Source organism: Poromitra crassiceps (assembly GCF_964638095.1).
Source record: "Poromitra crassiceps genome assembly, chromosome: 23".
In the NCBI taxonomy this organism is placed as follows: Eukaryota; Metazoa; Chordata; class Actinopteri; order Beryciformes; family Melamphaidae; genus Poromitra; species Poromitra crassiceps.
Genome location: NC_139639.1, coordinates 15,184,744 through 15,212,337, shown reverse-complemented (window position 1 = coordinate 15,212,337; position 27,594 = coordinate 15,184,744). Strand labels below are relative to the sequence as shown.

Sequence of the window (27,594 nt, the reverse complement as noted above, 5' to 3'; positions counted from 1 at the left end):
CTGTCATTTAATTTGACAGTTATTGAGTGTTAAAGTGTGGACCAGTGACATCACTGGTCCACACTAACTCAAATTAATAACTCATTAACTCAAATCAACTCTCAATAACTGTAGAAACGGTCCATAATGGCCCACCGTCAGGCCTGTTCTTGGGGCAGTCGATGCCTACCAGCCGGCGCGCCAACGACGTAATGATGATGACATCATCAACGATGACAATGATGTCATAGCATAGAGTTCACCTGTGAGGTCATCGGCGATGTCAGACATAACACCGATGATGTCATAGTTCCCTCGAATGTTGTGACATCACCAATGACGTGATGTCATACACCGGAACGCGACCATATAAACAAAGTGTTCCGTGACGCTACACCACATCCGAGAGATTCCTGCTTGATTCCTTCGAGATTCCAGAGATTCCATACCTCTACACCCTAATAATGTCAACCATTAGCACAACTAATCCTGAACCCGAATTGAACCCCTGCTGTCTTACAACCAGCCAGGCCCTGGTGACTAACTGCCTTACACCCAGACCGGTCAACAGTGGTAATTCAACCGCGTCCCAGGACCGACATGTCGGTCCCTATCTCCATCTCCGTGATTCTGATTGATCACAGCCCGTGAGCCTTCATCCACGATCCAGCACACTTCACGAGGCAAGCCCAGAAGCTTTGCCCCCAGCAAGCCAACAAGCTTTGCTACAATAACTGTCAAACTATTCATCATTCATCTAGTTTGACAGTTATTGAGAGTTGATTTGAGTTAATGAGTTATTCATTTGAGTTAGTGTGGACCAGTGATGTCACTGGTCCACACTTTTAACACTCAATAACTGTCAAATTAAATGACAGACTTCAAAACCGTTTACAGTTTTCTGATATACTACTGATGTTCTAATGATACAAAGCTGGTTGAAAATGGGCGGAGTGTTCCTTTAAATATTACAACTGACTTATTTTCAGGTAGGAAAAGTTTATTAAGAACTTTGTTATGGCAATGAGTCGGTGTAACTGTCCGAGTGGGAAGTTTAAATACTGAAGCTGTTTCATGCAAGATGATAAATATTTGTATTTGGAAAGAGCCTGAAGGGAAGTGTGTTTAGTGCTCTGTCACTAAACACACTTATTAAACACAAGCCATTAGAGATCTCCAACAATCAAGAAGTAGTAGGAACAGGTAAATGATTTACAAGTGTCTACAGCAAGTTTAAGTGTCTATATTTAAGTCTGAGACTAGGTCTATCTTTATGTAGTCTCGCTAGCCAGCCTCTCTTCCTTTCCGTCAGAGAGTCTGGCGCCGTGGAAACAGGCAACGGGGATCAGCCCGCCCCTGCTCTAAAGCTGCTCTCCCATTCGAGCGGCTGTTTCGGTGGCAGCAGGATATCCGCTCCCCCGCTTGCAAGCTCTGTCACGCTCTGTCATTGGCTCCGACCATATGTCAATCAGAGCGGCTTCCGCTCCCATGTGTGTCGCTGTAATGCTCCCGCCGAACGCTAACTAGCTAGCGTAGAAAGCTAACGGCAGAAACCTACAGGCTAACTCATTGCTACACGCTGAAAATGGCAAGTTTTGAAGAAAATTTGGATTGTGCAATAAAGAAGGCCTGCTCGGCACTTTCGGTGGATGGTTGTAAAGATATCCAGAGAATATGTTTAGAACATTTGCTGTCTAACAGTGACTTTATGCCTGTGAGCTCTCCTCCTCCTGTGTAAATGTTCCGCCGACACAAGTTCCACCCTGAAACTATTTTCCAAGGGCACTAACGCTAAGCACCGCCCAAGACGAGGATGATTGGTTAACCCAAACACACCATTTCTTTTCGCAATCCCACAATGGAAACCTGCGACGCCAGACTCTCTGACGGAAAGGAAGAGAGGCTGGCCAGCGAGACTAATCTTTATGCAACTGGCCGATATACATCTTTGCAGTTTTTATTGACGTCATGGGAGTTTCGAGTGTGGAGTCAGTGTCAGCTAAATTGATCATTCTTCTGATAATAGGTAATACTAATTTTCCACTTGCTCATACTATCACTGAGTAAAGCCACATCCCTTCCACTCTTTGCAAAATGTAGACTGAAATGCAGAATCGCAATCTATATTTAAAAATAGTATTCACAGGGTTCCCACAGGTCATGGAAATCCCAGAAATTTTGTGAATTCTATCCTGCTAGTTCTGATGATAAAAAATTATCTGTGTTGTAACGGTAATTAACCTTGATCTTTGTCTCAAGCTCTGTCATGTTGGGTCCTTGAATTTGAGGGAATCGGGCCTGGAAACGCCTTGAAAAGTATTTGCATTTGATGATTAAGAATGTTTGGGAACCTTCAATTCAGACATGAACATAGTATTTGGAAGTTTTGGGGAGGACATATAAAAATGCTAAAATGTAGCATTTCAACATGTGAAAGTGAATAAGCTAAGCACAAATTGCTGGTGCAGGTTGATCAGGTGTGTGTGCAGTGCTGCGCATGTTCACTGTCCCTTACCGTTGTTAAAGCCAAATGTTCTTTCTCTTCTTTCCAAAGACTGTTTTGGCCCAGGATTAGATTGAGGTCATTGATTTTTCTAAGCCAACTCTGTATATTGTGAGAGCAAAATTATTGATTGATTGCTTATATATCCTTCAAGAATTTCTGGCAGGGCTCATTCATAATCATAAATTGTCATTTGGTCCAGTTTTGCTCAGATGTAGGGTTTCAAAATTAGATCATTTGCCAAAATATAAATGGCTAATTGGTACTAAAAATGATGAATAAGCATGCCACTTGACTTGATAACCATATTGCTGGCCAAACTAGTGAAACTTGCACGGACTGTACCGGCAACAACCTGCAGAGTTAGAAATCTCGTTTTCAGCTTATCTGCGGTCGGTAATCAAGACCGAAGCATGTCCCCGTACTGTACTGAACTGCTCAAATAATTTGTCACCACATTGAACCTGGATGTAATCGCAGACGAGCCCACGGCTAGTCGGCTACACGGAGTAACGTTTAATACCAACACTTTCCTCCTCATTGGTGAGTGAAAAACACATTTTTAATAATGTAGCAGCTGTGTGGCCTTAAGTTAGGCTATGTATTGATGTGTTGATGGTTTATTGACTGCTTTAGGCTACTGCGTGCACTGGACGCTTTCTTCTTTGCTTGTTTAACAATATTACAGTAGCCTCTAATTCCCATTACATTTATTATTATTATTTCCTGGTGTGTGTGTGTGAGGGAGAGGTGGGTGGGAGGAGGGGGGTTGCAGCTGCAGCACGTTGAAAATCATGCCCCCGCCACGGTCACATGTAATGCCCGCCGGCTCTGTCTACAGAAGAGCCACACATTTAGCAAAGCTACCATGTGGGAACTTTTCCTCCTTCCATTCGCTGATATTTGCACTACTGTATTCATGTCCAAGGGTTGATCAATCTCCCCTCAGGGTGTAGCTCCAACTGAGGCCAAGCTGACCTCTCCTGTAGACATAGTGGATTTGCCAGATCCAGGAGGAGTTCTTAACACTGATTGGTTGCTTTTCAATAAGTGAGGTTGGCTAATGCCTCTCAGAATTCTCATTACCCCCTCAACAGTCCATTGGGCTAAAGGATCTATTAGGACTGCAGAACTAATCAAATATCAATTGCAATATTGACTACTATCATTTCTGAATCTCAAAAGACCGCAGTCTTTCTTCAAAGCAAAGGCGAATAGGTCTAATAAATATGGCGGTGCTGTGCTGAATCCCTCCCTAGCCTACAAATCGGGTTAACTGTCTGATATATACTATTATGTTTAAATACACATATACTGTAAGTGTATATGAGTCTGAATATTAGCATCTCATCCCCCTCAATTTCTTCTTAACATTTTGACACATTTAAAAAGAGATTACATTGAAAACGGTTATGCCCACATTTATGGTAAGTCTAAAGCCCAATTTATGCTTCGTCTGCTGACACTTTTGAAACGGTCGCCGACAGAAATGAGGACTTGAGTCGACACTTTCAAGTGTCGGCAAGCAGTGTCTGCTACCTAGTGAAATGTCTAGTGTCGCTGACTACGTCATAGTATCGCGCAAGTCTGATTGGCTATATAGACGGCACCCGCTTGACTTCCTTGTTTTGGTTGGGGTCCACCTGCTAGTTTTCACTCGATTGAAATGAATGAACGTGTCCCCGCTATTTTTATCAGCCCTTGATGTATGACTTCGTGAAAATCACAAAGAACGTTGTGACCAATTTCCCCGAGAGAGAGGAGGTGAGTTGTGTGGTTGTGTGCTGTTTATATGCGGCTGCAGCCAAGTACGTTACATCTTGCCTCCGAGGTGGTTTCACTGTGCATTTCGGTTCCCTCTGCAGCTGCTTATAGCGTTCGAGTGTCACGTGACCGTTGAACTGAGGCGAACGTCCTCTGAAGTATAAATGCAACACCATGAGCGACACTTTCTTTTTCGTCTGCGACCATGTGCTGAGCACACTTTATAATAAGTATAAATTAAGCTTTATTGTCTCTAGCAGCTAACTTCATGTCGAAACGGACATAAAACGTTGACCATGTGATAACAGAAGTATGACTGTTTATTGGCAGTAAGAGTACCTTTCTGAGCATGCCTGTCTGTGCACAAATGTCTGAAGGAGATGGACCTTACATCGTTACACTGTCAAACACCAGCTCTTTCTTGTTGTTTTTTTAATATACAGTAGCTTGTATACATAAACTCTCCGGAGACTTGATCCAGGCTTATACACACATTTGATTCGTGTTTGTACAGAATTGGTATGAGTTTGCAAGCACTTCAGCACTTGTTCGTTTTTACACAGCACTTGTGCAAAACTAAGGTTTGTTTTGGCCTCCCATGTGGATAGTGTGTGGATCAGGCCTTTGATATCAAGCGCAGAGGAACAAGTGTAGACATGTAAATCCTCAGTTGTATCAAATATATATATATATATATATATATACATTTGGAGTTGACTGTAATGTCGTAAGTCTTATTTCAACTTGACTTTAATCAAAGGGGTTTCTCTCCGGTCACTGTGTTTGTGTGCAGCCTGGCTATCTTGTCCTTAACCGAGTTGATGCAGGCGTTGTGCTTGTTGCTTTGCAGGTGATGCCAGTATTTCAGTAGTTCGCTCGGATGGAAGCCGTGTGAGGTGATCAGGTGGCTGTACTTGCAGCTGGAGTAAGACACCCGCCAGTGGTTGAACAGGAACTCGTTGGGCGGCGGCGTGGGCTCGATCCGCAGCTTGGCCAGACATATTCCCACGTACACGTCCTCCAAATGCAGGCGGCGGATGCTCAGAGAAGCTCCGTAGATCTTCCCCGCCAGGTCGCCGGAGAACACGTAGCCCGTCCCGGAGCAGAAGGTGGGGTACTTCTCGCTCGGGTACAGCTCGGGCGACATGTACCACTTGCTGTTTGCGTTTCGGTTGGGCGCGAAGCCCCTCATGTTGTTGCCCGTGAAGTAGTTCCTCTTGGGCTTCAGTTCCGGCCTGAGCAGCTTGTGGACGAGGTACTCTGTGTTGACAAACATGTCGCTGTCTGTCTTCATGACATAGCTGGCCCGCCGGCAGTGCGTCGCCACCCAGTTCATCCCCATCAAGGTCTTTATGGTCAGGTTCTTGTAGGCATCCAGAAAGTCCTGCTGGATGATGTCGTGATGCCTCTGACTCTCAGCTTCCAGCATCGTTTGCTGTAGGTGTCCCAGCTCCCCTTGATTAGTCCCAAGCAGGAAGAGCCTGATGAACCCTAGGCCTGCAGCGGCGCTCTCGTTCCCCCACGTCTGCCGTATGGCGTTCCTCGCCTCCACCTGCCGGGCCTCGGTGGCTATCAGCAACACCAGGAACGGTGCCGGTCGGCCCTCTGGACATTTGTCTGGCTCGTTAATGACATAGGGATGAGGCCCTTGCGTCAGCTTGCCGCCAACGCCTCCCTCTTCGCTTTGGCTGGCGTTGGCTGCCAGAGAGTTCTCAAGACCCGTCTCGCCCTGGGGGGAGGAGTCGTCGTCGTCCTCCGTGCGGGAGCTGACGTTGGCGCCGTCGGTCTTGAACGTCGGCCGGGGGACGATCACAAACCTCCACAGAGACTGTCTGGAGGTCAGGTTCCCTTTGGCTTTGGTGGAGTGGGGTTCTCCACCCCCGTAGACCACAGGATGCCCTCTCCGCCACGGCAGCCACTCCTGATGGACCAGAAAGACCACGATCCCAAGCAGTGAGAGGAGATACAGGAGTCCTGCCATGTGTGTGCAGCAATGGCGTCGCCTCCACTGCATGGTGTCTTGAGGGGCAGTACGGCACCACTAATTCAGTCAGACAGCGGTCGTCTTACTCGTCGGGTCGGTCGTTGGCAGCTTCCGACCAATCCTCGATCCCTGGAGACAAGGTGATGTGTGTGTGTGTGGTGGGTCTTCCCGAAGAGTTTATACCCAGTGTTGGTGTTGCACCTCCATGTGTGTCACTCTTAATTCACTTCCTTGTTGTCTGACGAGCCCACTGAGGTGTGAGCCAGCTTTCATGTTGAATCTCTCCAGCGATGCTATATGTCTAGGAGAGAGGAGAGGACACACACGTCACATGCTATTATATCACACAAGTTACATCGGTATACTCCAGCAGCAACAAAAATAAATACTGCTTTTGGCAGCTCAACTGGGTGTGTGCAAGAAGAAGTCAAATTAAGCCCTTGTTCACACAGGATGTTAAAACGTAAGCAGAACTGAAGCTTGAGGCAGGCTCACGCTGAGCCGTTCACACAAGAAGCCTTCTCTTTTCCTCTCAGCGCCTACTCTGCACCTTGAACCCGCCCACGACTCCCATTGCCTTCATGCCTGGCTTGACAGATCAATGCTCGGCTTCAGCGCGCGTCACGCTTGGAATAGACGATCGCTTGAGCATGGCTTCGGTGTGACACGCGTGCGGGTGCTGTGAACGGCTTCGCCTGTTAACGAGGACGCCCAAATGAAACTTGTGGGTTCAGCGTAGGTAGAGCTTAGGTTGAGCGTTGCTTCAGCGTCCTGTGTGAACAGGGGTGAAGATAACCGTATAAAAAGTAACTACAATTAGAAGAGCATGATTGTTCTCCCCAGGATTTTTTTTATTTTTAGTACTGTGCTCAATCTAGCACCTTTATCAATTATCAATTTTGTAATTGATTGATGGGAAACCTTGCTTGAAATGATCAAGGTGGTGCAGCAAGGTGGTTGAGAGAATCCCTTTAACCAAATGACCACAGATGGCTTGCCGATAGCTAGAACACCAATAGTTTTGAACGTAAGAAAATGATGGAAAAACGTTTTGACATGGTGAATTATTTCTACTGCACAGTGATTCTCAAGCCTTTTCACGTCAAGGACCCCTAAAGTGACACAAATTAGACCACGGACCCCCATTGGGTGCACCTGGGCCCAGGGCACTCATTGAGCTTAAGAAGACCTTCAAACCATTCAGTCTCTCTCCCTCCCCACAATGCACCTTTTGTTCTGTTCATTTGTTTAAGAGTTAATAAATTAGTGTTTTAACTTAGCTCATTTGCTACTTCCTTCGTTGAGCCGGGTTGTAACATATGAGGGCACCACAGTAAAAGTTAAAACAATAATTTATGAACTAAAACGAGGAGAAAATAACTAGACACCACAGTCTAATTTATATTAAACAGAACAAAAGATGCATGGGCGAGGAGGGACAGAGACTGAATGGTCTGAAGGTCTTCTGCTCAGGTGCACCCAATCAGCCTAACGACCCCAACACCCGGCTCCTGCAAGACTGGTGGGAGGGTTGTCATACTTTTAGACATTTTATTACATAAAGTGTATGAAACCCATGACCAAAATAGTCATATCATTGTGTTACTTATGGTTGGAATTCTAGTGAAAATAAATGATTACGCTTTTTGCTGGGGACGTCCTGGAAACCCCCTCAAGGACGCCTGGGGGTCCCCGGACCCCACTTTGAGAACCACTGGCGCCGTGGGTCAACGCAAGCAAGTGGGTTAAAGTTGTTCTTGCATTTGCATTTTAAGACATTTGTGTGGGAGGCTGGTGACCCAACATAGTCATGCAAAGTTTTTATTTGTCTTCCTTGTTCCTTCAAGGAACAAGGAACGTGCATTTCTCATTTACTTGAGAAATGCATGTTTGCAAATTACAAATATAATTAAACTAATGTGAATTAGCCTATCGTGTCCACTGTCCATCCATCCACTGTCTAAACTCGTTTCAAGCCTCAAAAATCTTAAGATTGATTTGGTTAATGTAGGGGTATTGTCTCCATTCCCCCTATTTAGAATGAGACTGTATTCAGCAGCGGTGCCTATATTCTCCACTGTGCGTTTCCTTTGGTAACGGAGCAGAATCCAGATAAGGAGCGGCTGTAGAATGATCAGCCTATGTTCTGCTTGTGTGCCGCTCCCCCCCCTGGAGTGGAGTGTGTTCCCTCACTTTCGACTGAATTACACGCTCCCCTCCTAAAGGACCCCCGGCAGACAAAGAGCTGTTTGTGAGAGCCCACACACACACACACACACACACACACACACAGCAGCAGCACTGAAAAGACTTATGTTGGGCTCCTGCGGACGCATCAGAAATCAAAAGCAGCGTTTCCTATACACCAAGCTGTATAAATAGGCACACCCCCTCTCGCATGCTAAATCAAAACGGGGTCTCATATTGAGTCATTATCTTGCTGTTACTGTACCTGTTCTGTAGCGTGACTAATATCGACACCACAGACGGTAACGTAGGCGAGCGTCCTCCTGATGCGTGTCGGTATTCTGAGCCGTCACAGCGTATATACACCTGTTTCAGATCCAGTCTGTCTTTCTGCCACCCATCCTTGGCTGTGCATTACAATCCCTCACACCTTGACGGCCCTCTTGGTTTATATACAGCGTAACCTCTTCTCTCCTCCCCTCTCCCCCACTGTGCTGTTGGCCCGACCACGTTCTGCTTTCATATCCAGCTCGGTCTCCACGGCTCGGCTCCTCATCCTCTACGGCGGCGGGTGTCAAATCCTCCCCTGCGTAAGCAAGCTGCATCTGTCTCTGTCACTCAGAGGAAGGGTGCTCTTGATTGGTTTGTTGGCCATGGTGGAAATGTATTCTGGTCCTCTGCCAGGCGCTCGAGCGGGACACACGTCCTGTGCGTGCGTGCGTGCGTGCGTAGCACGTGTGTCGGAGAGAGAGAGAGAGCTCCAGCGTTTTCAGCAGTCTCTCTCCACCTGCCTCAGCGCATTGTCCCCCGAGGCTCGGCAGCTAGCGGTGCCGCGCTGCTGCTGCCTCCAGGCGAAGGAGAGAAGCCAGTCTGTGCTGTGTGTGGCTGACAGTCTGCTGCAGCCCTGGCTCTCTTTCCCCTGTCCTCTCCTGTCCTCTTCGCCTATATCAAAGCAGCACTGTGGCTACATGGGCTTGATGTATGGATGGCCGTGCGTGCTTCAGCGTTACATCTCTCTCTCTCTCTCTCTCTCTCTCTCTCTCTCTCTGAGCAGCTCTTTTGCTCCCAGCCTCTTTTTTTTGTCTCCCTCCCGTTTGCCTCGTCGAACCTCGCTTCCTCTCGCTCTTCCTCTTTGATTCACACGCTCTCTCTCACATGAACCTCCCTCCCCCTGTGCTGTTCTGTTCTGTTCTCTCCCCCTCCCCTCCACTCTGCTGTGCGCTACCGCTGAGTTTATGCCTTTTATGAGGCAGGGCTGGAGGGGAGAAGACAGTGGGAGAGGAGGAAGAGGGGCACGAGGCAGCGCTGCGTGTGCGTGTTGTGTGTTTGTTCGTTCGTGATGGACAGCTCCAGGCTCGGTGGCAGTACGCTCCCTCCCAACACGTCATGCTGTGTCTCTGCCGCCACCGCCTGCTCTGTCGCAAGGGGGGGGGGGGGGGGGGGGGGTTGGGCTCCTGACCTATTTGTATTCACACCCACCCTCCAGAAAGAAGAACGGATATCTCGCTTTTTGTGTGCAGGGGAAGAAGTCATCAGGTCAGCACTTGCACAGGTCTGTGCCTGCAGAGCTGCTGATTGCCCAATGAGTAGTACGTTGCAAAAGAGACATACTGTACTGCTCCCGTTTCGTTTTTGTGAAACTAATGTTGCTGTGCAACACTTTAGTTGCACTAAACCACATGAGCCACATGTTTTTCAGCGTTGCCACCACCACGTGTTATTATAGTCCATTGTCCAAGGCTGGGTGTGGTATAACACGCCTTTGCTAATATCTTTTAATGATCATATAATCTCTGTGTTGCCATTAATGCACAATCATTTCTTACACGGACATGACACAATCATTTATGTCTCTGCTAAAAGCCCTTGTGAAGCAGCAGAGATATTAACTAGTGAAATGAAGGCTGTATCACAATGGCTCAGAAACAACCATTTAACCTTGAATCTCAAAAAGACTATCAATGTGTTTTTCCCATAAGAAGGAAACCACAAGATAGGCTTACGATAAAAATAGATCCAGAGTAGGGATGTTCGATATTGGCTTTTTTACCGATATCCGATAATGTCCAACTCTTAATTTTTTCCGATACCGATATCAACCGATACAGATAAGCGGGCTTTTTTTCCACCAAAATTTCAGGTAACAAGTTACATAATGTAGCTTAATGTAGCTGAAGAGTTTAATATATAATATGTACCGGTATGTTGTGTTAAAGTTGTGAGTGTTATTGGGGCAGTGGTGGCCCAACGGTTAGAGAAGCGAGCTTGTGACCAGAAGGTCGTCGGTTCAATCCCCGGGACCGGCAGGATAAATCTGGGTGGAGAAAGGGAAAAGGCAGCGCTTGCCCCTCCCTCATTACCACCACTGAGGTGCCCTTGAGCAAGGCCCTTAACCCCAACCGCTCCAGTGGAGCTGCTCAGTGGCCAATAGATCAACCCTTCATAAATCAGCCATACAGCACGTCACAACAACATCACGTGACGTCTCTGAGGAAGACTGCAGGAAGCAGCAGTCGAAACTGTCAGGTATGACAAAAATACACAGTCTTTCAATAAGAAAACTCTAATAGATCAGACTGTGGTTGTACTGGTCAGCTTCCAGGTATGAATGTGTGTGTGAATGTGAACAGGGCACTCCTGAAAAACAGAGCATTGCTTTCAGTGAGACTCCCCCTGTATAATAAAAAATATATATATCGGCATGAAAACCGATACCGATATTTTCCGATATGAAATTTTTATGCTAATATTGGCCGATAATATCGGTAGGCCGATAATATCGGACATCCCTAATCCAGAGGAAATAAAGGAAGTCAGCTATTTTAAATGTGTAGGTGTCATTTTGGACTCCCAACTTAAATTTGAAAAGATATGCAAAACAGTCGAGATAAATTTGAACTGCTTTAGAATGGTAAGACACTACACACCCCTCAAGGCAGCTCAACTGTTCATGCATGCCATGATATTCTCCCATGTCTCCTACTGTGTAACTGTATGGACACAGTCAACTGTCAAGTCTGTCACATCACTGTGCAAACAAGCACGCAAAATAATTGATCCAAAACCAATGAAATGGCACCACAGTATAATCTTGAAAAAGTACAAGCTGCTCAGATTTGACAGCTTTGTTAAGTCAAATAGATTTTTAAATGTTTGAATATCCTCGCCCCAACTGTAATTTTCCCATATGTCACAAAAATAAACAACAGTAGAATTCCCACAAGGGGATCAGCGAAAGGCAATTGTAGAGTGGCACAACGTAAAACAACCTTCGGTCAGAAATCCTTTTCAGTTAAAAGGATACATTTCTGGAACTCCCTAGCAACAGAAATAAAAACGCAACGTGCAACTGTGTGTTCTCTAATGCAATATCTGAGGAACGCCTTGACGGAATTTCATCTAATTTGCCTCAAAGGCTCAAACGTCCACTTGGACTCAAGGATGAACAGATTACATTTTGGTGGTCAAAGAGGTCAAGGTCACTGTGACCCCACGAATGCCATTTTCAAGCTCGGTAACGGCATATCTCTAACACCTTGACGAAATTTCTTCACATTTGGCTCGAACGTCAAAGTCTCGACAGACATGGATGTCGACTGCTCACTTGTTGGTGGAGACATATAGCCGCGGTGCGGTCGTTCTAGTTGATCTTCTTTATACTTTGTTTATATTTTCATTAGAAAAGCCTAACCAGGGACAGGGATTGCAAATGAGCCTAGGCTAGAAATCCTATATGCATCACATTATGTTTCATGTTATTGTAACCGGTTACAATGTTGCCTTGCATTTAGGGATGCACCGATCGATCGGCACGTGACCGGAAATGGCCGATTTCCACGTGATCGGCCTCGATCGGTGATCTGCGCCGGTCACTCTAAAATGCCGATTCTGTGAGCCGATTTTCAAGTGACGTGCGCGCGCCCAAAAGCAGCGAGACCGAGACGGATGAGTTGCTGCCACTACACACATGCCACAGCATGTCTTCGTCAGTGTGGAGCCGCGGACTGGAGGGGCCGGGTAGGTTGTTTGGAGTCCACTCCAGTCTGAGTGGGGCTCGCTTCACCTCACCCCTCTTCCGCGACCAGCTGCACTCCACATCACCGCTGCCTGCTGCTGCTGCTATCTGCCAGTCACGTTGTAACGTGGATACAGCCAGGAGAGGACTTTTGTTTCGTATTGCGAATAGAACGACGAACATAATAATAAAACGCATCGGACCAGTGTGCAAGGTTTACTGTGCGAGATGATTTTTTTTCGAATGGCGGATTAAAAAAAACGGACTGTGTGTAAACTACGATATTCAAACTGAGTCAACTCAAACTCATTTCCTCATCTAGGCTACTCAATAACAGCCAAATCCACAACTGTAGAGTGGGCATGGCTTCGAAGGTCTCTGGGCTCCAGACCTATAGGCTATAAACTCCTTGTCCATGGATAACATTTTGACGTTTATTTATTTTATTTTATTCGTTTATTTGGCAGGGACATATACAAAAAAAACATTAAACCCCATAGGGGAAGAAATGCTTTGTAACAGATTCAGCCATAGGCTACTTTCCATCTGAAGCCCCTGTTCTGTTGCACGTTTTTTCTTTTGGAAAAGTAAATGCATGATAGCTGTGGGATATACTGGAATTAATTGTTTTATATTCATTGTATTTACACAAAAAAGAAAAGCTCTGTCCAGTAACCTGGAACACTTTTATTTTGAGATGTTTTTGAGTGAGATCGTCCTACCTCATGCAAATGATAAGAAATGTGACATGAATGTTAATTTTCTATTAAAGCAAAGTAAAAAAAAACGTCAAAAAATAACCCGTCAATTATTGTTCTTAGAAAGAAAATCGGAATCGGCAAAAATCGGTATCGGCAAGTCAGACTATTCGGAAATCGGAATCGGCCAACAAAATCGCAATCGGTGCATCCCTACTTGCATTGTCCCTGACAAATAAACGAATAAAATAAAATCAATAAAATGCCTGTCTCTCACATACTGCATGATTACTATAGCTTTCAGATGTGCCAGTTCCATTTACTTTTCTATCCGGAATTAGACTTTTGCTTATGTAAGTGAAAGATATATCCTACATATAGTATCTACCGTACTGTATGTGTCTACTACTTCCAAGCTCCAAATTCATAATGGAAGTTGATGAAGTAAATTGAGCAACCAAGCTGACTATTGTGTTGTGTGGACTAGGGATGCAGCGGTAGGAGTTTTTGACGGTATGATAACCTTGGACAAAAACATTGCGGTATTGCGGACCTTTATGTGTTGGCATAAAAAATGCAATTGAACAAAATGTATTTTATTTTTAAATAACATATAGTTTGCTGAATTATGGACTGAGAAAATATAAAGACAATTAACTGTGACAGTTAACTGTGGCAAATATGTGTACTAATATAGTACTATTCTTATAAGTAAGCTGCACTCTGCGAGCGACCTGGGCACTTTGTTTCGGGGAAACAACTGATACCGTGGGGAAGGTATGACGGCAAATCTTAGTGGTTTTGATACCGTGAGTGACTATTTCAAACCGTGGTATACCTTCAAACCAGAAACCGCTGCATCCCTAGTGTGGACTGTGGATGTGTTATTGCAGCACTGTGAAAATCTGACTCACACAGTTGGCTTGGAAAGTCCCTGCAGTGTTCCCCACAGAATTACAGTATAATCTATTGGTGGCGGTGGCGGTGGTGGTGGTGGTAGGTGGGTCGCTTTATATTGTCGATAACAGGCTAATATCAATAAAGGATCCCATTACCTGGGTGGCTGAAAAATGATCTAATTTACTCCATTTTAAATGGTTCCATTTGTCAAACAGATGACTGTAACCGTAACGTAATACCAGAGAACACCCCCCTCTCTCTCTCTCTGTGCACATGAAGTGGAATGCATGTTTGGAGTATTATGGGAATTGATGGATCTTGGAGCTTCTGACTGTCGTGCACATTCAAACACGAGGATCCAAGGAGCGTTTAACCATCTATTTTGACGATGATGGAAGATGGTTACAACAAGGATGAAAGATGAAATGCAGGATGTGTGTGGTACTCGAGGTACACACGTGTTTTCTGTAACAAACGGAAAGGAAATAGACAGCGATCAATATAAAAAGAGGTGATTGTGAATATTGTTAAGCCAGTGCACTACAATCAATGAACCAGAGAACACAGACTGTAGCACTACCGATGAGCACTGTCTGCTACCACCACTACTTACTTTCAGTAACTCACACACAGGATGGTGTAGGTAGGCCAGCTGAGCTCCACTACTACTTACTTTCAGTAAGTCACACACAGGATGGTGTAGGTAGGCCAGCTGAGCGCTCAACAATGAGTGAACTGAGCGGGTTCTTAAAGTCGAGCTGAACCCAAAAATGACTTATTTCCTTTTAGTTCAAATACCTGGCTATGCAGTGCACCTATTTAAGGATGTATGCCAAACAAATCACAAAAATCTAATTTCTTTAGTTTTTCACTCTTTTTTTCACATCAAAAGTTTATTTTTCAAGATTTCATTGATAACAGTAATTTACAGTTTGCTGACGTCACCTAGTACTATCAAATTTCTACCCCATTTCAACCAATCATTTCACGACATGCAGCTGTCAATCAAGTCTTCATTTCAGGATCATTTCCTCTTCCAAATGAAGGGGAAAATGGCGCCTAGTGCCGGTCATCTGGCAGAGTTTCTAGCCCATAAACTAAGTACTAACTTGAGCAATTATGCAAACTAAATCAAACGGTAATTTCTAAGAATGCAAAGAAATGTAACTGGCTCGTTAAAACACGCATTCCAGGAATATTATTTACATTTATAACGATAATGGCGCGCGCCTCCGAGCCTGACAGCCTCCCTGGCTGTCAGGGGTCGTCTCTCGGAGATTCCAGGCGGGCGGGGAGCACCCATGCATCGGATTGTCCGCTCGTTCCACACGAAGCCGGTGGCTGCCTGGTACTCCGCGGATCCCACTCGCGTAGCACGACAACATGCTGAATCCCACCCAATTTGGGGGTGGAACACGCCAGGATTGGCCAATGCCAAAGCCAGTCCTCAGAATTATCAAATCATCGACACGACGTATATGGTCCGCCTCTCAATTTGTTTTCAGTCTGAAACGGACTCGGATGCACGTGACGAACGGGTTCACCGCGACTTTAAAGGCAGTATACAGGGCAGAGGTGGGGACTTGGACTTGAGTCGCACTTAAGTCACACACAGTGACTTGAGACTTGTCCTCAAAGACTTGAGACTTGACTTGGACTTGAGGTTTGGGACTTGTGAACAATCTTTATTTTTTTAATTGTTTTGGTACACTAACATTAAGGAAATGTCTACTAATGTCATCCAATCAATGCTGATGCAGTATTCTAATAGATAAAGGAGTGAGGATAATACAGTACATGCTTTGAATTCCTTAGTTTGAGCTATGCTGTGTTCTCAGCAGACCGGATGGCATGCGGCAGATCATAGAACGCTCATCCATAAGAGACTTGAGACTTGAGTCGATGCCATCGTCCATCGTGCCAACAACCCTACCCTGCCCCGATGCTGGTTGTTTTCACCTCACAATCCCATACATGCAGCTACATATGTATATTCTAAGGCTCAGGATATCTTGGTGGAGTGTGTAATAGTGGCACAGCTGGCTCTTCCCATGCTGCTGCTGAGCTGCAGATAAGCAGTTCGCACTACAACAAAGAGTGATCCTGCACCACTGCTGACTCTTCCCTGCAGATAGTGGGGAGGGAAAAGACCGGAGACCTCCTGGTAGTTAAGGTTATTTTGTTAAAAAAAGTAACTCATATTTATTGTTAAAAACAATGACATCTTCAAAACTGATCCGCTCAAACTCTACGTTGGCACACAGCTGCTCTGCTCTCATTGGTTTGGCCAGGCAGGAGAGACGTGTGCTGGTGTCCGTGGACAGCACGGAGACTCGGCCTGCTGGTTCCTCGAGAAGAATTTTAACTGCTGATGCTGGAGGACAGTTTAAATGAATCTTATGAAATATTCACACACCGTTCATTATTTTGACTTAAGGAAACATGGGTTGAATCATTTATTGCATGGGACTTCTTGAGCATAATAACAGAAAATGCCCACAGGTCTCTTATATTTGCATAGTAATCTAAGCCTGCCCTTTTGGGATTTTTGGCAATATCTTCACTCTAGCCAAACGCGCTGAACACTTACGGCGAGCTTTGAAACTTCCACCAATTCAAAGAAAAATGTTGGTGCCCTCAAGTATTGTAGGGAACGATACGTTACCAATATTCATTTCAAAGTAAGCATACCGCTAAGCACGCCATGAGCCTGAAGGCTCCTCAGTGTGTATGAGCACTTCCTTCCTTACACTTTTTGTGCTGGAAAATGGATACAATGTATTGAAAGTGGAATCCACGTTTTTAGGGTTGAATAATGAAATGTACTCTTGTCTGTAGAAGAGGCAACATGTTATCCATTTAAAGTATCATGTGGTACTTTCTGACGGCTATGTTGCTGCTTCTGTTTGTGTGACTGTATCGATTGTCGAGCAAAGCATCGTGACCGTAGGCCAACGAGGTCTGCATGTTTCTGAAGCTCCTCTGTGAGCCGAGCCCCCCGGCCTGTGGGAATGAATGAATGTCATTGGATGATGGATGGCTACTAAGACTGTGATCCTCAGTGCGGTTGCCTTTAACCCCCCGGTTTACTATTGAAAATATAACTATAGTGCCCTGGAGAGAGATGGGGGAGGATGATGGTGCCCTGGAGGGAGATGGGGGAGGATGATGGTGCCGTGGAGAGAGATGGGGGAGGATGATAGTGCCCTGGAGAGAGATGGGGGAGGATGATAGTGCCCTGGAGGGAGATGGGGGAGGATGATGGTGCCCTGGAGACAGATGGGGGAGGATGATGGTGCCCTGGAGGGAGATGGGGGAGGATGATAGTGCCCTGGAGGGAGATGGGGGGGGGGGGGGATGATAGTGCCCTGGAGGGAGATGGGGGGGGGGGGGGGGAATGATAGTAGCCTGGTAAACCGCCCGTCACGTGAACTCACATTTCATTTGGTTCTCCGTGACGGTCTGGACCCGCACAGGCAGTTAAGATGATTGGTCGAGCCATGCCGGCTCGACGAATCAGCGGCGGCCGTAGGCGGGCTCAGGCTCGTCTGGGCAAGTAGTGGGTACATGGTCTTTGTAGTTCTTTTCACTCGTCAACATGGCTGCCGCCGCGGAAGTGACAGGCAGTCTGAATGAAATTGAATGTAACGTTCCCAATTCTATGTATTAAATTCTAAAAAACGACCCTCAACATTTGGGAAGGCTAAGCCACACAACTAGTTCGTTATAATCTAACTAAATGCTTCGAAGGTGACTTTACGACCGTGAGGACTCAGGGGGGGGGGGGGGGGGGGGTGATAGTGCCCTGGAGGGAGATGGGGCAGGATGATAGTGCCCTGGAGGGCGATGGTGGAGGTGATGTTTCTGTAATGACCCGTGTGTGTGTGTGTGTATACTGTGGGTCTATTCATTCCTTAGGAAGGAGCGTCTGCCAGGAAGGCCCAGACTCCGGCGCTGCAGCCCGTCCCTCGTCCAGGTCAGTAGCCCCGTGCGGCGCACTGCACACGCTTCCCACACACACACACACACGCTTCCCACACACACACACACACACACACACACACACACACACATATGATGGTAGAAGCTTTACTTTACCATCGACTAAAACACAACTGTGTCATCCGTATTCCACTCCCATCATGTTTTCTATTTAAGGCATCCCCCCTCACAGATAATCGCTCCACTGGATGAACGTGACCAATTAAATAGGCCACTGTTTTTCTTCCGATGAACAGTTTCTCAGTCAGGCTTGTGCTATTTTATCCCTCAAACCACTGATTGTAAAAAGTCATGGTTTCACAGCATACACTGATTATTAATCAGTTCATTATTAAATTCCTAAGCCACTTTCATTAGATGAAACTGTCACATGTTTGCCTTCTGTCCTCAGGCTGTACCTTCATCTCATTCAAAAGAAGTGGTTATAAATCGGTACGGGTTGCTCTACTAAAAAGACTACAATACCCTATATGCTCTGGCCTCTGGATACTACTCTCACTCATTCTGCCATTACCGTCCGTAACCTTGACCTGACTTGAGGCCGCTCGAAAATGGGATTTCTGTCCCACGCGTCGGTATCGGAGAGAGCTCCCGCCGAGCGCTGCCTGACTGCTCATGTTTGGCAGCTGTCTGCGCGTATCAGTCATCCACAGCTCCCGCCCGTGGCCTCCGCCCGTGGCCTCCGCCCGTGGCCTCCGCCTGTGGCCTCCGCCTGTGGCCTCTGCCCGTGGCCTCCGCCCGTGGCCTCCGCCCGTGGCCTCCGCCCGTGGCCTCCGCCCGTGGCCTCCGCCCGTGGCCTCTGCCCGTGGCCTCCGCCCGTGGCCTCCACCGGGACTGTGAGAGCAGAGAACAGGAGGTCGCGTCCTCCCTCCAAGCCGTCAATCGCAGTCTTTGTGCGGCGTGATGAATCGCATGCCCACTCCGATCCACCGGCTGAAATACTGCACCACCCTCTGTAGCTTTGTGAAGGTGTGTGCGCGTGTGTGTGTGTGTGTGTGTGTGTGTGTGTGTGTGTGTGTGTGCGTGTGTGCGAGACGGCTAGAGAGAGAGTGAGCCATCACTCTGTGCCGTGAGTGATGGCCCGACAGGCAGACTGTGGCACATTTTCACCACAGCACTGATGTGGATGAATAGATGAGCTCACTTTGATAAACGAGCCTACAGAAAAGATCGTCAACAGAGAAGATCGTCAGTGGAAAGGAATGCGGACATTCCCCCCTGGTGAATGGAGCGCTCACAGACTAAACGGGGGGGAAACAGCCTGCAGGGCAAAACCACCTTCTGCTCAAAATGATGTTCTCTGAAACGGTTGGTGGGTTGTCCCGTTAGTCTCCTCACTGCTGTCTTTTACGTGTGGATATTCTGTTTTATTTCTTTTTTTCCACAATTGGATTTTCACTTTTCCACACAAGATATCGCCAATAAATCAATAAACCATATTGAATATAGGGATCGTTCATACCTTCAATAGTAGCATTGCAATTCAATGATTATTGGGGGCCATTCAGCATGATTGGTGTGGAAAATGGTTGAAAACTGTCATTCTGCCAACTAGGGTTGTGCGATGTCGACCAAATAGCCATCGCCATGGTTCCACCGTTAAACATGTAATGATTTATGAAGTCGTTGCAGTGCCGTTTGGCTGTGCCGCTGCAATGCGTTCATGTTTACAACAGGACAGCTGATCTCTACATGTCATGAGAGACCAAGCGGGCTTGGATAGGCTACTACTACAGCACAGAGCCAGGCCACTCAAACAGTATATTGAAACTATATTGAAAGGCACAAAACGAATAACATTAACTTGAAACGTGTGTGTGTGTGTGTGTGTGTGTGTGTGTTGATTTTAACTAGCTGGCAGAAAATGGACAGAATTACTGGTGGCTAACGTTAGATTCGCGTGGGCTCAGTTTTGAATCTAACATTACGTTAAGGAGAGATGGAAACACAGCAGCAGCAGCCTATCTAATGGAGCGACTTCATGGAAACAGGCGTTTAATCCACAGTTGAAGACTTGTGACGTTACTGCTTCTCTGAACTGGGGACAGGGAACGATTGTTTAATGCCGCCCACGCGTCGCGGTTGAGTGGACTTGGCCTTTTTTTATGATTAAAACTGCAAAATGTTAATTTGAACAGATAATTAATCACGCTGGTCCGATGTAGAAGGCTCAGAGGTCGATGGGGGTCGGCCCATTGACGATGGTCGATGCCATCGTCCATCGTGCCAACCCTACTGTCAACTGTTAATGTCCTGTACATACTGTATGTCTGTACGCATTCATGCATCTTTCTCTTCCCCTCCAGTTTCACAAGCCAGACCTCCGCCAAACCAGAAGAAAGGTACATTGCTTTTTATCCACTTGGATCGATGTCTTACTGTTCTCTCTCATCCTAACAGCTTTTATTTGACTGTCTCTCTGATCCCCTGTCTGTCTGTCTGTCTGTCTGTCTGTCTGTCTGTCTGTCTGTCTGTCCGTCTGTCTGTCCGTCTGTGTCTGTCTGTCTGTCTGTCTGTCTGTCTGTCTGCCTGTCTGTCCGTCTGTCTGACTGACCTTTGTACTATGATCTTCTCTTTGCAGGGTCCCGGACTCCCATCGTCATCATCCCGGCCGGCACCACCTCCCTCATCACCATGCTCAACGCTAAGGAGCTTCTGCAGGACCTCAAGTAAGTGTTATCTATCACCTCCTATCTTTCCCTCTCTATCTTCTCCTGTGTGTGTGCGTGTGTGTGACACGCATGCCTTATTTAATTAGAATCTGCAAACACAACACAAAGGGGTTTTGAAAGCGAAAAGACGGTTTGTATTCCCTCCCAAACACACAGAGTGAAATAAATGGGTGTGTGTTCATGGATGACAACACGGTGCACTGTGTGGTATAATTGTCTTTTTACTCTATAATTAGAATCGTAAATCATGCGGTGTCACGGTGCATGGCCATATTCTACAGCCTGACCTCTCATGACCTCGCAGCCACACTATCCACGCTTTACTGTGTGATGTCGGGACAAAGGAAGAACGTCCCATTTTAGCTTGTGGACTTGTCACCCAGTGAGGCGAACAGAGCCAGAAAAGATTCAAATTGGAAGTGAAGACTCAAGACTTCAGCGTTGAATAGCTCTGCTGGAAATGGACGATAAAACAAGTAGGATCTCACACCAAGGCCCCGAATGTGCACCTTTGCAGTATATTCTCTAAATGTAATTTCCCTTATTCAAGGAGATACTCAAGAGTAGCCTGATTGTTCCTCATTTGCTGTGTAGCTAGGAGAATACTGTACCGATGTCATTGTACTGAGTTTACATTTCCCCCCAAATTTGGCATTGCATACAATGTTGTTGTTTTACCCCTAGTTTGAAATGGAGCTGCTGTCCCAGCTCACAGATGTGTCACATAATACTATATGGATGTGACGATAAAGTCTGCAGTGCAAGGCGACATGTTTTAGAAGGATTACGGTATATATCTTTGGTGGAGACTTCCATTTATTCCTGTGGCTGTCAGGTGATTGACAAGTAAGCAGAGCGTAATGTAATGCGCGCTGATATGAAAGCACTCCACTAGGGCGCAATGAGATGATACAGAAAATAGCAAAATATCAAGTCTGTGGAACGTTGTTTTTCATACTGTACAAAATGATTGGTGGCAAATGGATTGTTCTGAGGGGACGGGAACGAGCCGCGATATCTCTCCCAACTACTCTGATCGTCTGACTGTCACTCCGTCCCTACCAGGTTTGTCACTTCGGACGAGAAGAAGAAGCAGGGCATCCAGCGGGACAATGAGGTGCTGCTGCAGAGGCGCAAAGACCAGATCCAGCCTGGGGGGGCGACACTGAGCGTCACCGTGCCGTACCGCGTCATCGACCAGCCTCTCAAACTGGCTCCACAGGACTGGTCAGCGTTTCATTTGACTCACTGGTGATGGGAGGGGTGGTGGGTGGGTACAGGGGTGGAGCAGTGGTGATGGAGGGGTGGTGGGTGGAGACAGGGGTGGAGCAGCCACCTAAACCCCCTAAAACAAGTGGGGGTTTTAGGGGTGGGGCATGAGCACCGCAACTTTGGCCCCCGTTCCAGTCTCCACGACATAACATGCCAAATCAAAATGAATGTAGTGCATTTCTGCATTTTCTTCACCACCATATGCAGATAATATTGAGTTTGAAAATGTACAGTACAATGTAACGCCACGCCCCCTTCACCCCACAACACTATATTCACAGGAATGTGTGTGTGACTCACTGTATTGTTGAGGTGCTGCTGATGGCACTGATAAACAAAAACTGCTTGACAGTTGTCAAGTTGTTTTTTAATACAATCTTGGCACGAAAGGAGACATGATGATGTGTGCATCTTTAAAATGCCTTTGATGCAATTAATCAGTATCTTTTGAATTTAAAATAAACAGGGCTGCATCAAATATTCTCAAATTAAAAAGATTGCAGTGAGAGTTCAGTGAAGTACAAATACCTTCATATTCATAGTTGACATGGTTAATAACAGCTATGTTTGGTATGTGCATAATGCAAAGAAAGACTAGACTGAAGCATGAAGTGAAGGGGGGGGGGTGAAAAGTCATTGGATCTTATAGCGCTTAAAATGACATCACATCGGAACAGGCTGCAAGTATTTCAATGGATGAAAGTATCGGTAAATATGAAACTCAATCAAACTATTGTGGGGAGAAAGAAATAACAATAATATAATTTTACTGTGACAGACCGTTGGCATGCGTGTCTCTCTCCTCATGGCATGTGTCTCTGTCCAGCCAGCGGCGAGTGACAGAACCAACAACGTTTATGCACGTACGAAACTGTTTACTCTTCCCTGGCTTGGTGGGTTGATCAAATGGCTGTGATTGGCTGGATGGCCGTTCAATCAATCTAACTTGACCAATAGGTTTTCGTGTATGACCACAGAGCTCATTCGATTTTGTGACTGCCACAGGAAAAGGGGGGGACTGAATCATGTTTCTGTGAAAATTGCGGGTGTCGTGACACCCGTAGCACCCGCGGCTGCGACGCCCCATGGGTGGGGAATCAGTTCAGTTTCACTTCCCATATTTTACCATTTTATTTATGCTCTGTCACTTTGGTACATGATGTGCTCAACACATTGGGAACACATTAACTCCAGAACAATACATGAAGGAAACGTCATACTTGGACCACTTGACAGGGTTTTTCCTGGATCAGAAAGAGGATTCGGTGGTTCCTCAGCACGGTCAGTCTGGCTTTTTCACTGCAGCCAAGTGAGCCAAGTTCTGTTCAATTATATGCTTTTATAGACACGTTTTTTTGCATAGGCTGACTGTTCTCGTTGAGTCATCCTTTAGCTTTTTAATACACATTTGTATTCATATTCCCATGACTAAGGGGACCAAAACTGACACATTTTTCCAAAATGTTATTTTTTTTTTTTTTTTTTTTACTAATGTTATAAACTTCCAACATCGCCGTGGCTCTCCGCCATCATTCACCACATATTGGTTTACAGCTATACCAGAAGAGAACAGGATATGCAATGTCTGTGATCTAAAGGATCTTGAAAATGAGTTTCATTTCATATTTTATTGTACTTTATATGATGATTTGAGGATTTCCTTATTTGACGAAATGCAAAAGCAAAGACCTGAGCTCTTCTGGGCAGATGATGGCCAGAGGTTGGAGTGGTTGTTTAAGACTGAGGTATTTAAGACTGCTAACTTTATCTCTAGGGCCTGGAATAGAAGGCAAGCACAGCTCTTTAAGTAGGTTCAGGTGGTGGTTTTCATGCTGTACAACTTTACTGTATGTATTCTGGGTGTTTCTGTTGGTTTTATGTTTTGATCATTGTTTGTTTAAATGAACAGTAAAAGTGTCCTGTAAGCCCATGTGGGCTGGGCTTCATTCGAAGCATGACACTTAAATAAAGAAAATCAATCAATCATATTGCTCCTTCAGAGGTTGAAAGAAGCCGTCAATTGTACTCTTCTTGTTCTCCATAAAAAGCAACTGCGATACATGATTTATAGATTTATATATATACTCCACCAGCCAACCTTGCTGCCTAAAAGTGCATACCAACTGAAACTTCTATAACGCCTCAACGCTTGAAGATCATCTTTATGCAGTTCATATTAATGCCACGTGCTATGAGAGACTAGTATGTTGTTGACATAGTAATGTTTGCAGTAATGTATGCATTAGTTGTCTTAAAATAGCTTCAATAACTTAATGTTTAATATACTGTATTATGCTGATGTTTTGCGGGACAGATACACTGTAGCTCAAGTCCCTTTTATCTTCAGTATTACATCACCTCTTGTGTGTCTCTTGCAGGGATCGTGTGGTGGCTGTTTTCAGTATTACATCACCTCTGTGTGTCTCTTGCAGGGATCGTGTGGTGGCTGTTTTTGTGCAGGGTCCTGCCTGGCAGTTCAAGGGCTGGCCTTGGCTGCTGCCTGATGGGTCCCCAGTTGACATTTTCGCCAAAAGTAAGTGGTTAAGTAAACAGGAAGGCACTGAGGGAGCGCGACTCCACCTGACATAGTGTCATTGCTGTACCAAGGTTTTGGGCACAAGGGCGAAACCACAGTGCCGTTACTCAGAACAGGCGCGCACGTGTACGACAGCACTTCCCGGGGAAAACGGCAGTTTAGTTGTTTTATGTGGACATAATACTGAGATATCGGCGCTTATTGGATTGCCTCTATACCGGTCACAATCATAATTATTATTTTAATATCATGTTATTTTTCGTCAAGAGGGAAATTCTGCTTAGTCTGTCAGACATCAGACACAGTATCTACTTGGCAGTGAACGATTTGTTACTGTGAAGCTGTATTAAATTCTGAATCTTGTGCTCTGCTTACTGGCAGCCTGCCACCGGGGGCGGGTCGTTCAAGCGGCACTGCAGTTCTTTTAAGTTTGCTTTTGCACGCCCAACATCAAGTTTGTAGAGGAGTTATTTGGTAGGTCGGTAGTTAACTGACACACATTGTCAAATTAACAACTTACCCCGATGATTATTTAGCAAGCAAAATGTACCTTGTCTGAAAGAAATGAACAAAAGTCCACCCCGTGTCATTTCCAACCCATTTTAACTAATCTTGGACGTAGGAAGCGTAGCACCAGTTTGTACTTGTAAAGTCAGAAAGAATCAATCTGTGTAGTCTGTTTGACTACTCATGTCAAAATTGGAGGAACATTTGCTCACAGTTCATAATGTGTTTTGAAACGAGCTGCTAGTGTAGCTCACGAGCCAAACCCTGAATGCACCCATAGGACTGTACAGACTCTTCGCGAACCTTAGCCGAACGTAGAGAGCATTACGAATGCGTGCGTGCCTCTTTCCCCCGCTGCAGTTCGAGCCTTTCATCTGAAGTACGACGAGGCAAAGACAGACCCCAACGTGCAGAAGTGGGATGTGACCGTCCTCGAGCTGAGCCACCACAGACGCCACCTGGACCGGCCTGTCTTCCTGCGCTTTTGGGAAACCCTTGACAGGTGCGCGCGTGTGTGTGTGTGTGTGTGTGTGTGTGTGTGTGTGTGTGTGCCTGTGTGCCTGTGTGATTGTGTTGGTTTTATACATCACAGTCTACTTTGTACATGGCATTGTCATTGAAATGATAAATGGCAACTTTATGCACCAATCTCAATTCATCCCCCCCCCTTATCTTCTCTTCATCAGATACTTGGTCAAACACAAAGCTCACCTCAGGTTCTGAGCCCAGACATGGCATCGTGTCTGCAACGATCCCGCAGATGAATTCCTCTACCCTCCAACTCTCTTTGCTCCACCCTTGCCCCCATCATCCAAGCCCCCCCATCTTCAATCATGAACCCCATTTTAACAGAGGACCAGAAGGATGGGACAGCCAGTGGACTCCATGTCCATCCCTCCTCCTTCCAACCCTTATCAAAGGACTCCTGATGCTATGCCATGGATATGTTGCTCCGGACACTGGAGAAGACACATAGTGGATTTTTCTTCTCCCGCTCCTCAAAAGTTTTCATTTAGTTAAATATACCAAAACCATGTTTTATACAAAAAAAAAATGCAACTTACTATGGAGACAAATTGAGATATTAAGCAACATAATGGGCTGGAAAACATCTGAAATGGTGAGGGAGGCAAAGGAAAGGAGGTGTTTCTTTCCACTTGTAAAATGAATTATTGTGAATTCCACTTGGAACTGGCTAGATGGAGAGAAACATTAGAATAACACTTGGTACAAACAATATGGTCACTAAGCATGAGGCTCTCTTCCTTCGTGCTGAACAGACATTTTGTAACTACCTTGTCACAGTTTTCTTTCTTTGTGCGAAAAGACTTTTGGACTTTTCTTTCTTTTGGACTTAGTGCATAGGGATTGATTCATATATATATGGGTTATATACATCTATAAAAAAAAAAAAGGGTTCCAACCACATTTGAAGATTTGTGGTCCGAATGTAAATATGGTGAAACTTCTCAGAGCCAAAGGTCTTTTAGAAAACTCTCTGGTTCTACAAAAATGCTCTTGTGATCACGTCTCAGTCCTAATTCAGTTTTTGCCTTGACATGTTTTTTGCCAGATCAGCACATCTCCTGGTCATGGTCCTGCAATGACCTTGTTCAGTCTTTTTCGTTGTTTGTCGGTGTTGTGCTAACTGACAGAAATCATTGAAAGAATTGCTTTAAGTCTTCACATGAAAATAGACAATAAACCCTCAGAGAAACAAATTAATGTGTACTGTCTATTGCAAACGGTTTATAAATACAAAAGGTTATATTCCCTGTAATATTACCAGTTTCAGGTAATTGATGTACATAAGTGCGTGCATTACACCCATTGTAATTGTCACATCAGCATGGCATGTAATTGTTTTTATTTTATTTCTGCTTTATTGAACCTGGACAGTCACTTAAAAATGAAAACTCACAATGACGTGAGAGGTTTGAGCTTCTAAAGGTCAACCGTTACCACTCGTGCTCTCACGATATGTGTTATTTAAAACTCGTGCAGCATTGAAGTCATGTCAGATATACCGCGAAGATGAACTGTTCACATCCTTATCCTAGGATAAGTATTAGTGTGCTTATCCCTATCCTAGAACAGGGGTTCCCAACCTTTTTTGACTTGTGACCCCATTTTGACATCACAAAAATCGAGGGCCCCCAAAATTAATTTGTAAATAGTTTGTAATACTATTTTGTCCTGCTTCGTAATACTACTGTACTCCATTCCGAGATTAAAGTCAAAATTAATTCTGACTGTAAACTCAGAATTCTGACTTTTTTTTCTTAAAAATTCTCATTAAACTCAGAATTCTGACTTTTTTCCCTCTAACTTTATTCTCAGAATCCTGATTTAAACGCAGAACTCGAATAATTTTGCCCCTAATCCTCTCCGGTAGTTTAAAGTTGTGTGTGGTGTTAAAAAAAAAAAAAAAAATCAGGTGACCCCAAGGTTGGGAACCACTGTCCTAGGATGAGCAGGGTGGTTGTGCAGTGATCAAACATGAAGGCAGGCAATGTCATTTCCTACAATGGAAAGGGTCTTCCTTGAGGAGCTTCGGCCCATCAGTGGGTTGACC

At 45.5% G+C, this 27,594-nt stretch overlaps 1 protein-coding gene and 1 pseudogene across 2 annotated transcripts in view; one reads left to right on the top strand and one right to left on the bottom strand.

The window, feature by feature from the left end:
- Positions 1 to 26,739, top strand: part of cdc73 (cell division cycle 73, Paf1/RNA polymerase II complex component, homolog) — a 37,265-nt gene extending 10,526 nt beyond the window's left edge. The window contains exons 11-17 of the mRNA XM_083658817.1: positions 17,949 to 18,006; positions 20,339 to 20,374; positions 20,614 to 20,701; positions 21,770 to 21,931; positions 24,409 to 24,509; positions 25,380 to 25,521; positions 25,706 to 26,739. Of these exons, the coding sequence (XP_083514943.1) occupies positions 17,949 to 18,006; positions 20,339 to 20,374; positions 20,614 to 20,701; positions 21,770 to 21,931; positions 24,409 to 24,509; positions 25,380 to 25,521; positions 25,706 to 25,742 (624 nt within the window). The 3' untranslated portion in view covers positions 25,743 to 26,739. The remainder of the gene's footprint in view (positions 1 to 17,948; positions 18,007 to 20,338; positions 20,375 to 20,613; positions 20,702 to 21,769; positions 21,932 to 24,408; positions 24,510 to 25,379; positions 25,522 to 25,705) is intronic.
- Positions 4,794 to 9,421, bottom strand: LOC310797202 (beta-1,3-galactosyltransferase 2 pseudogene; annotated as a pseudogene). Its single transcript, XR_014553972.1, has 2 exons — positions 8,683 to 9,421; positions 4,794 to 6,531 (listed from the first exon to the last, which is right to left on the bottom strand). The product of XR_014553972.1 is annotated as a beta-1,3-galactosyltransferase 2 pseudogene (transcript).
- Positions 26,740 to 27,594: the final 855 nt, after the last annotated feature.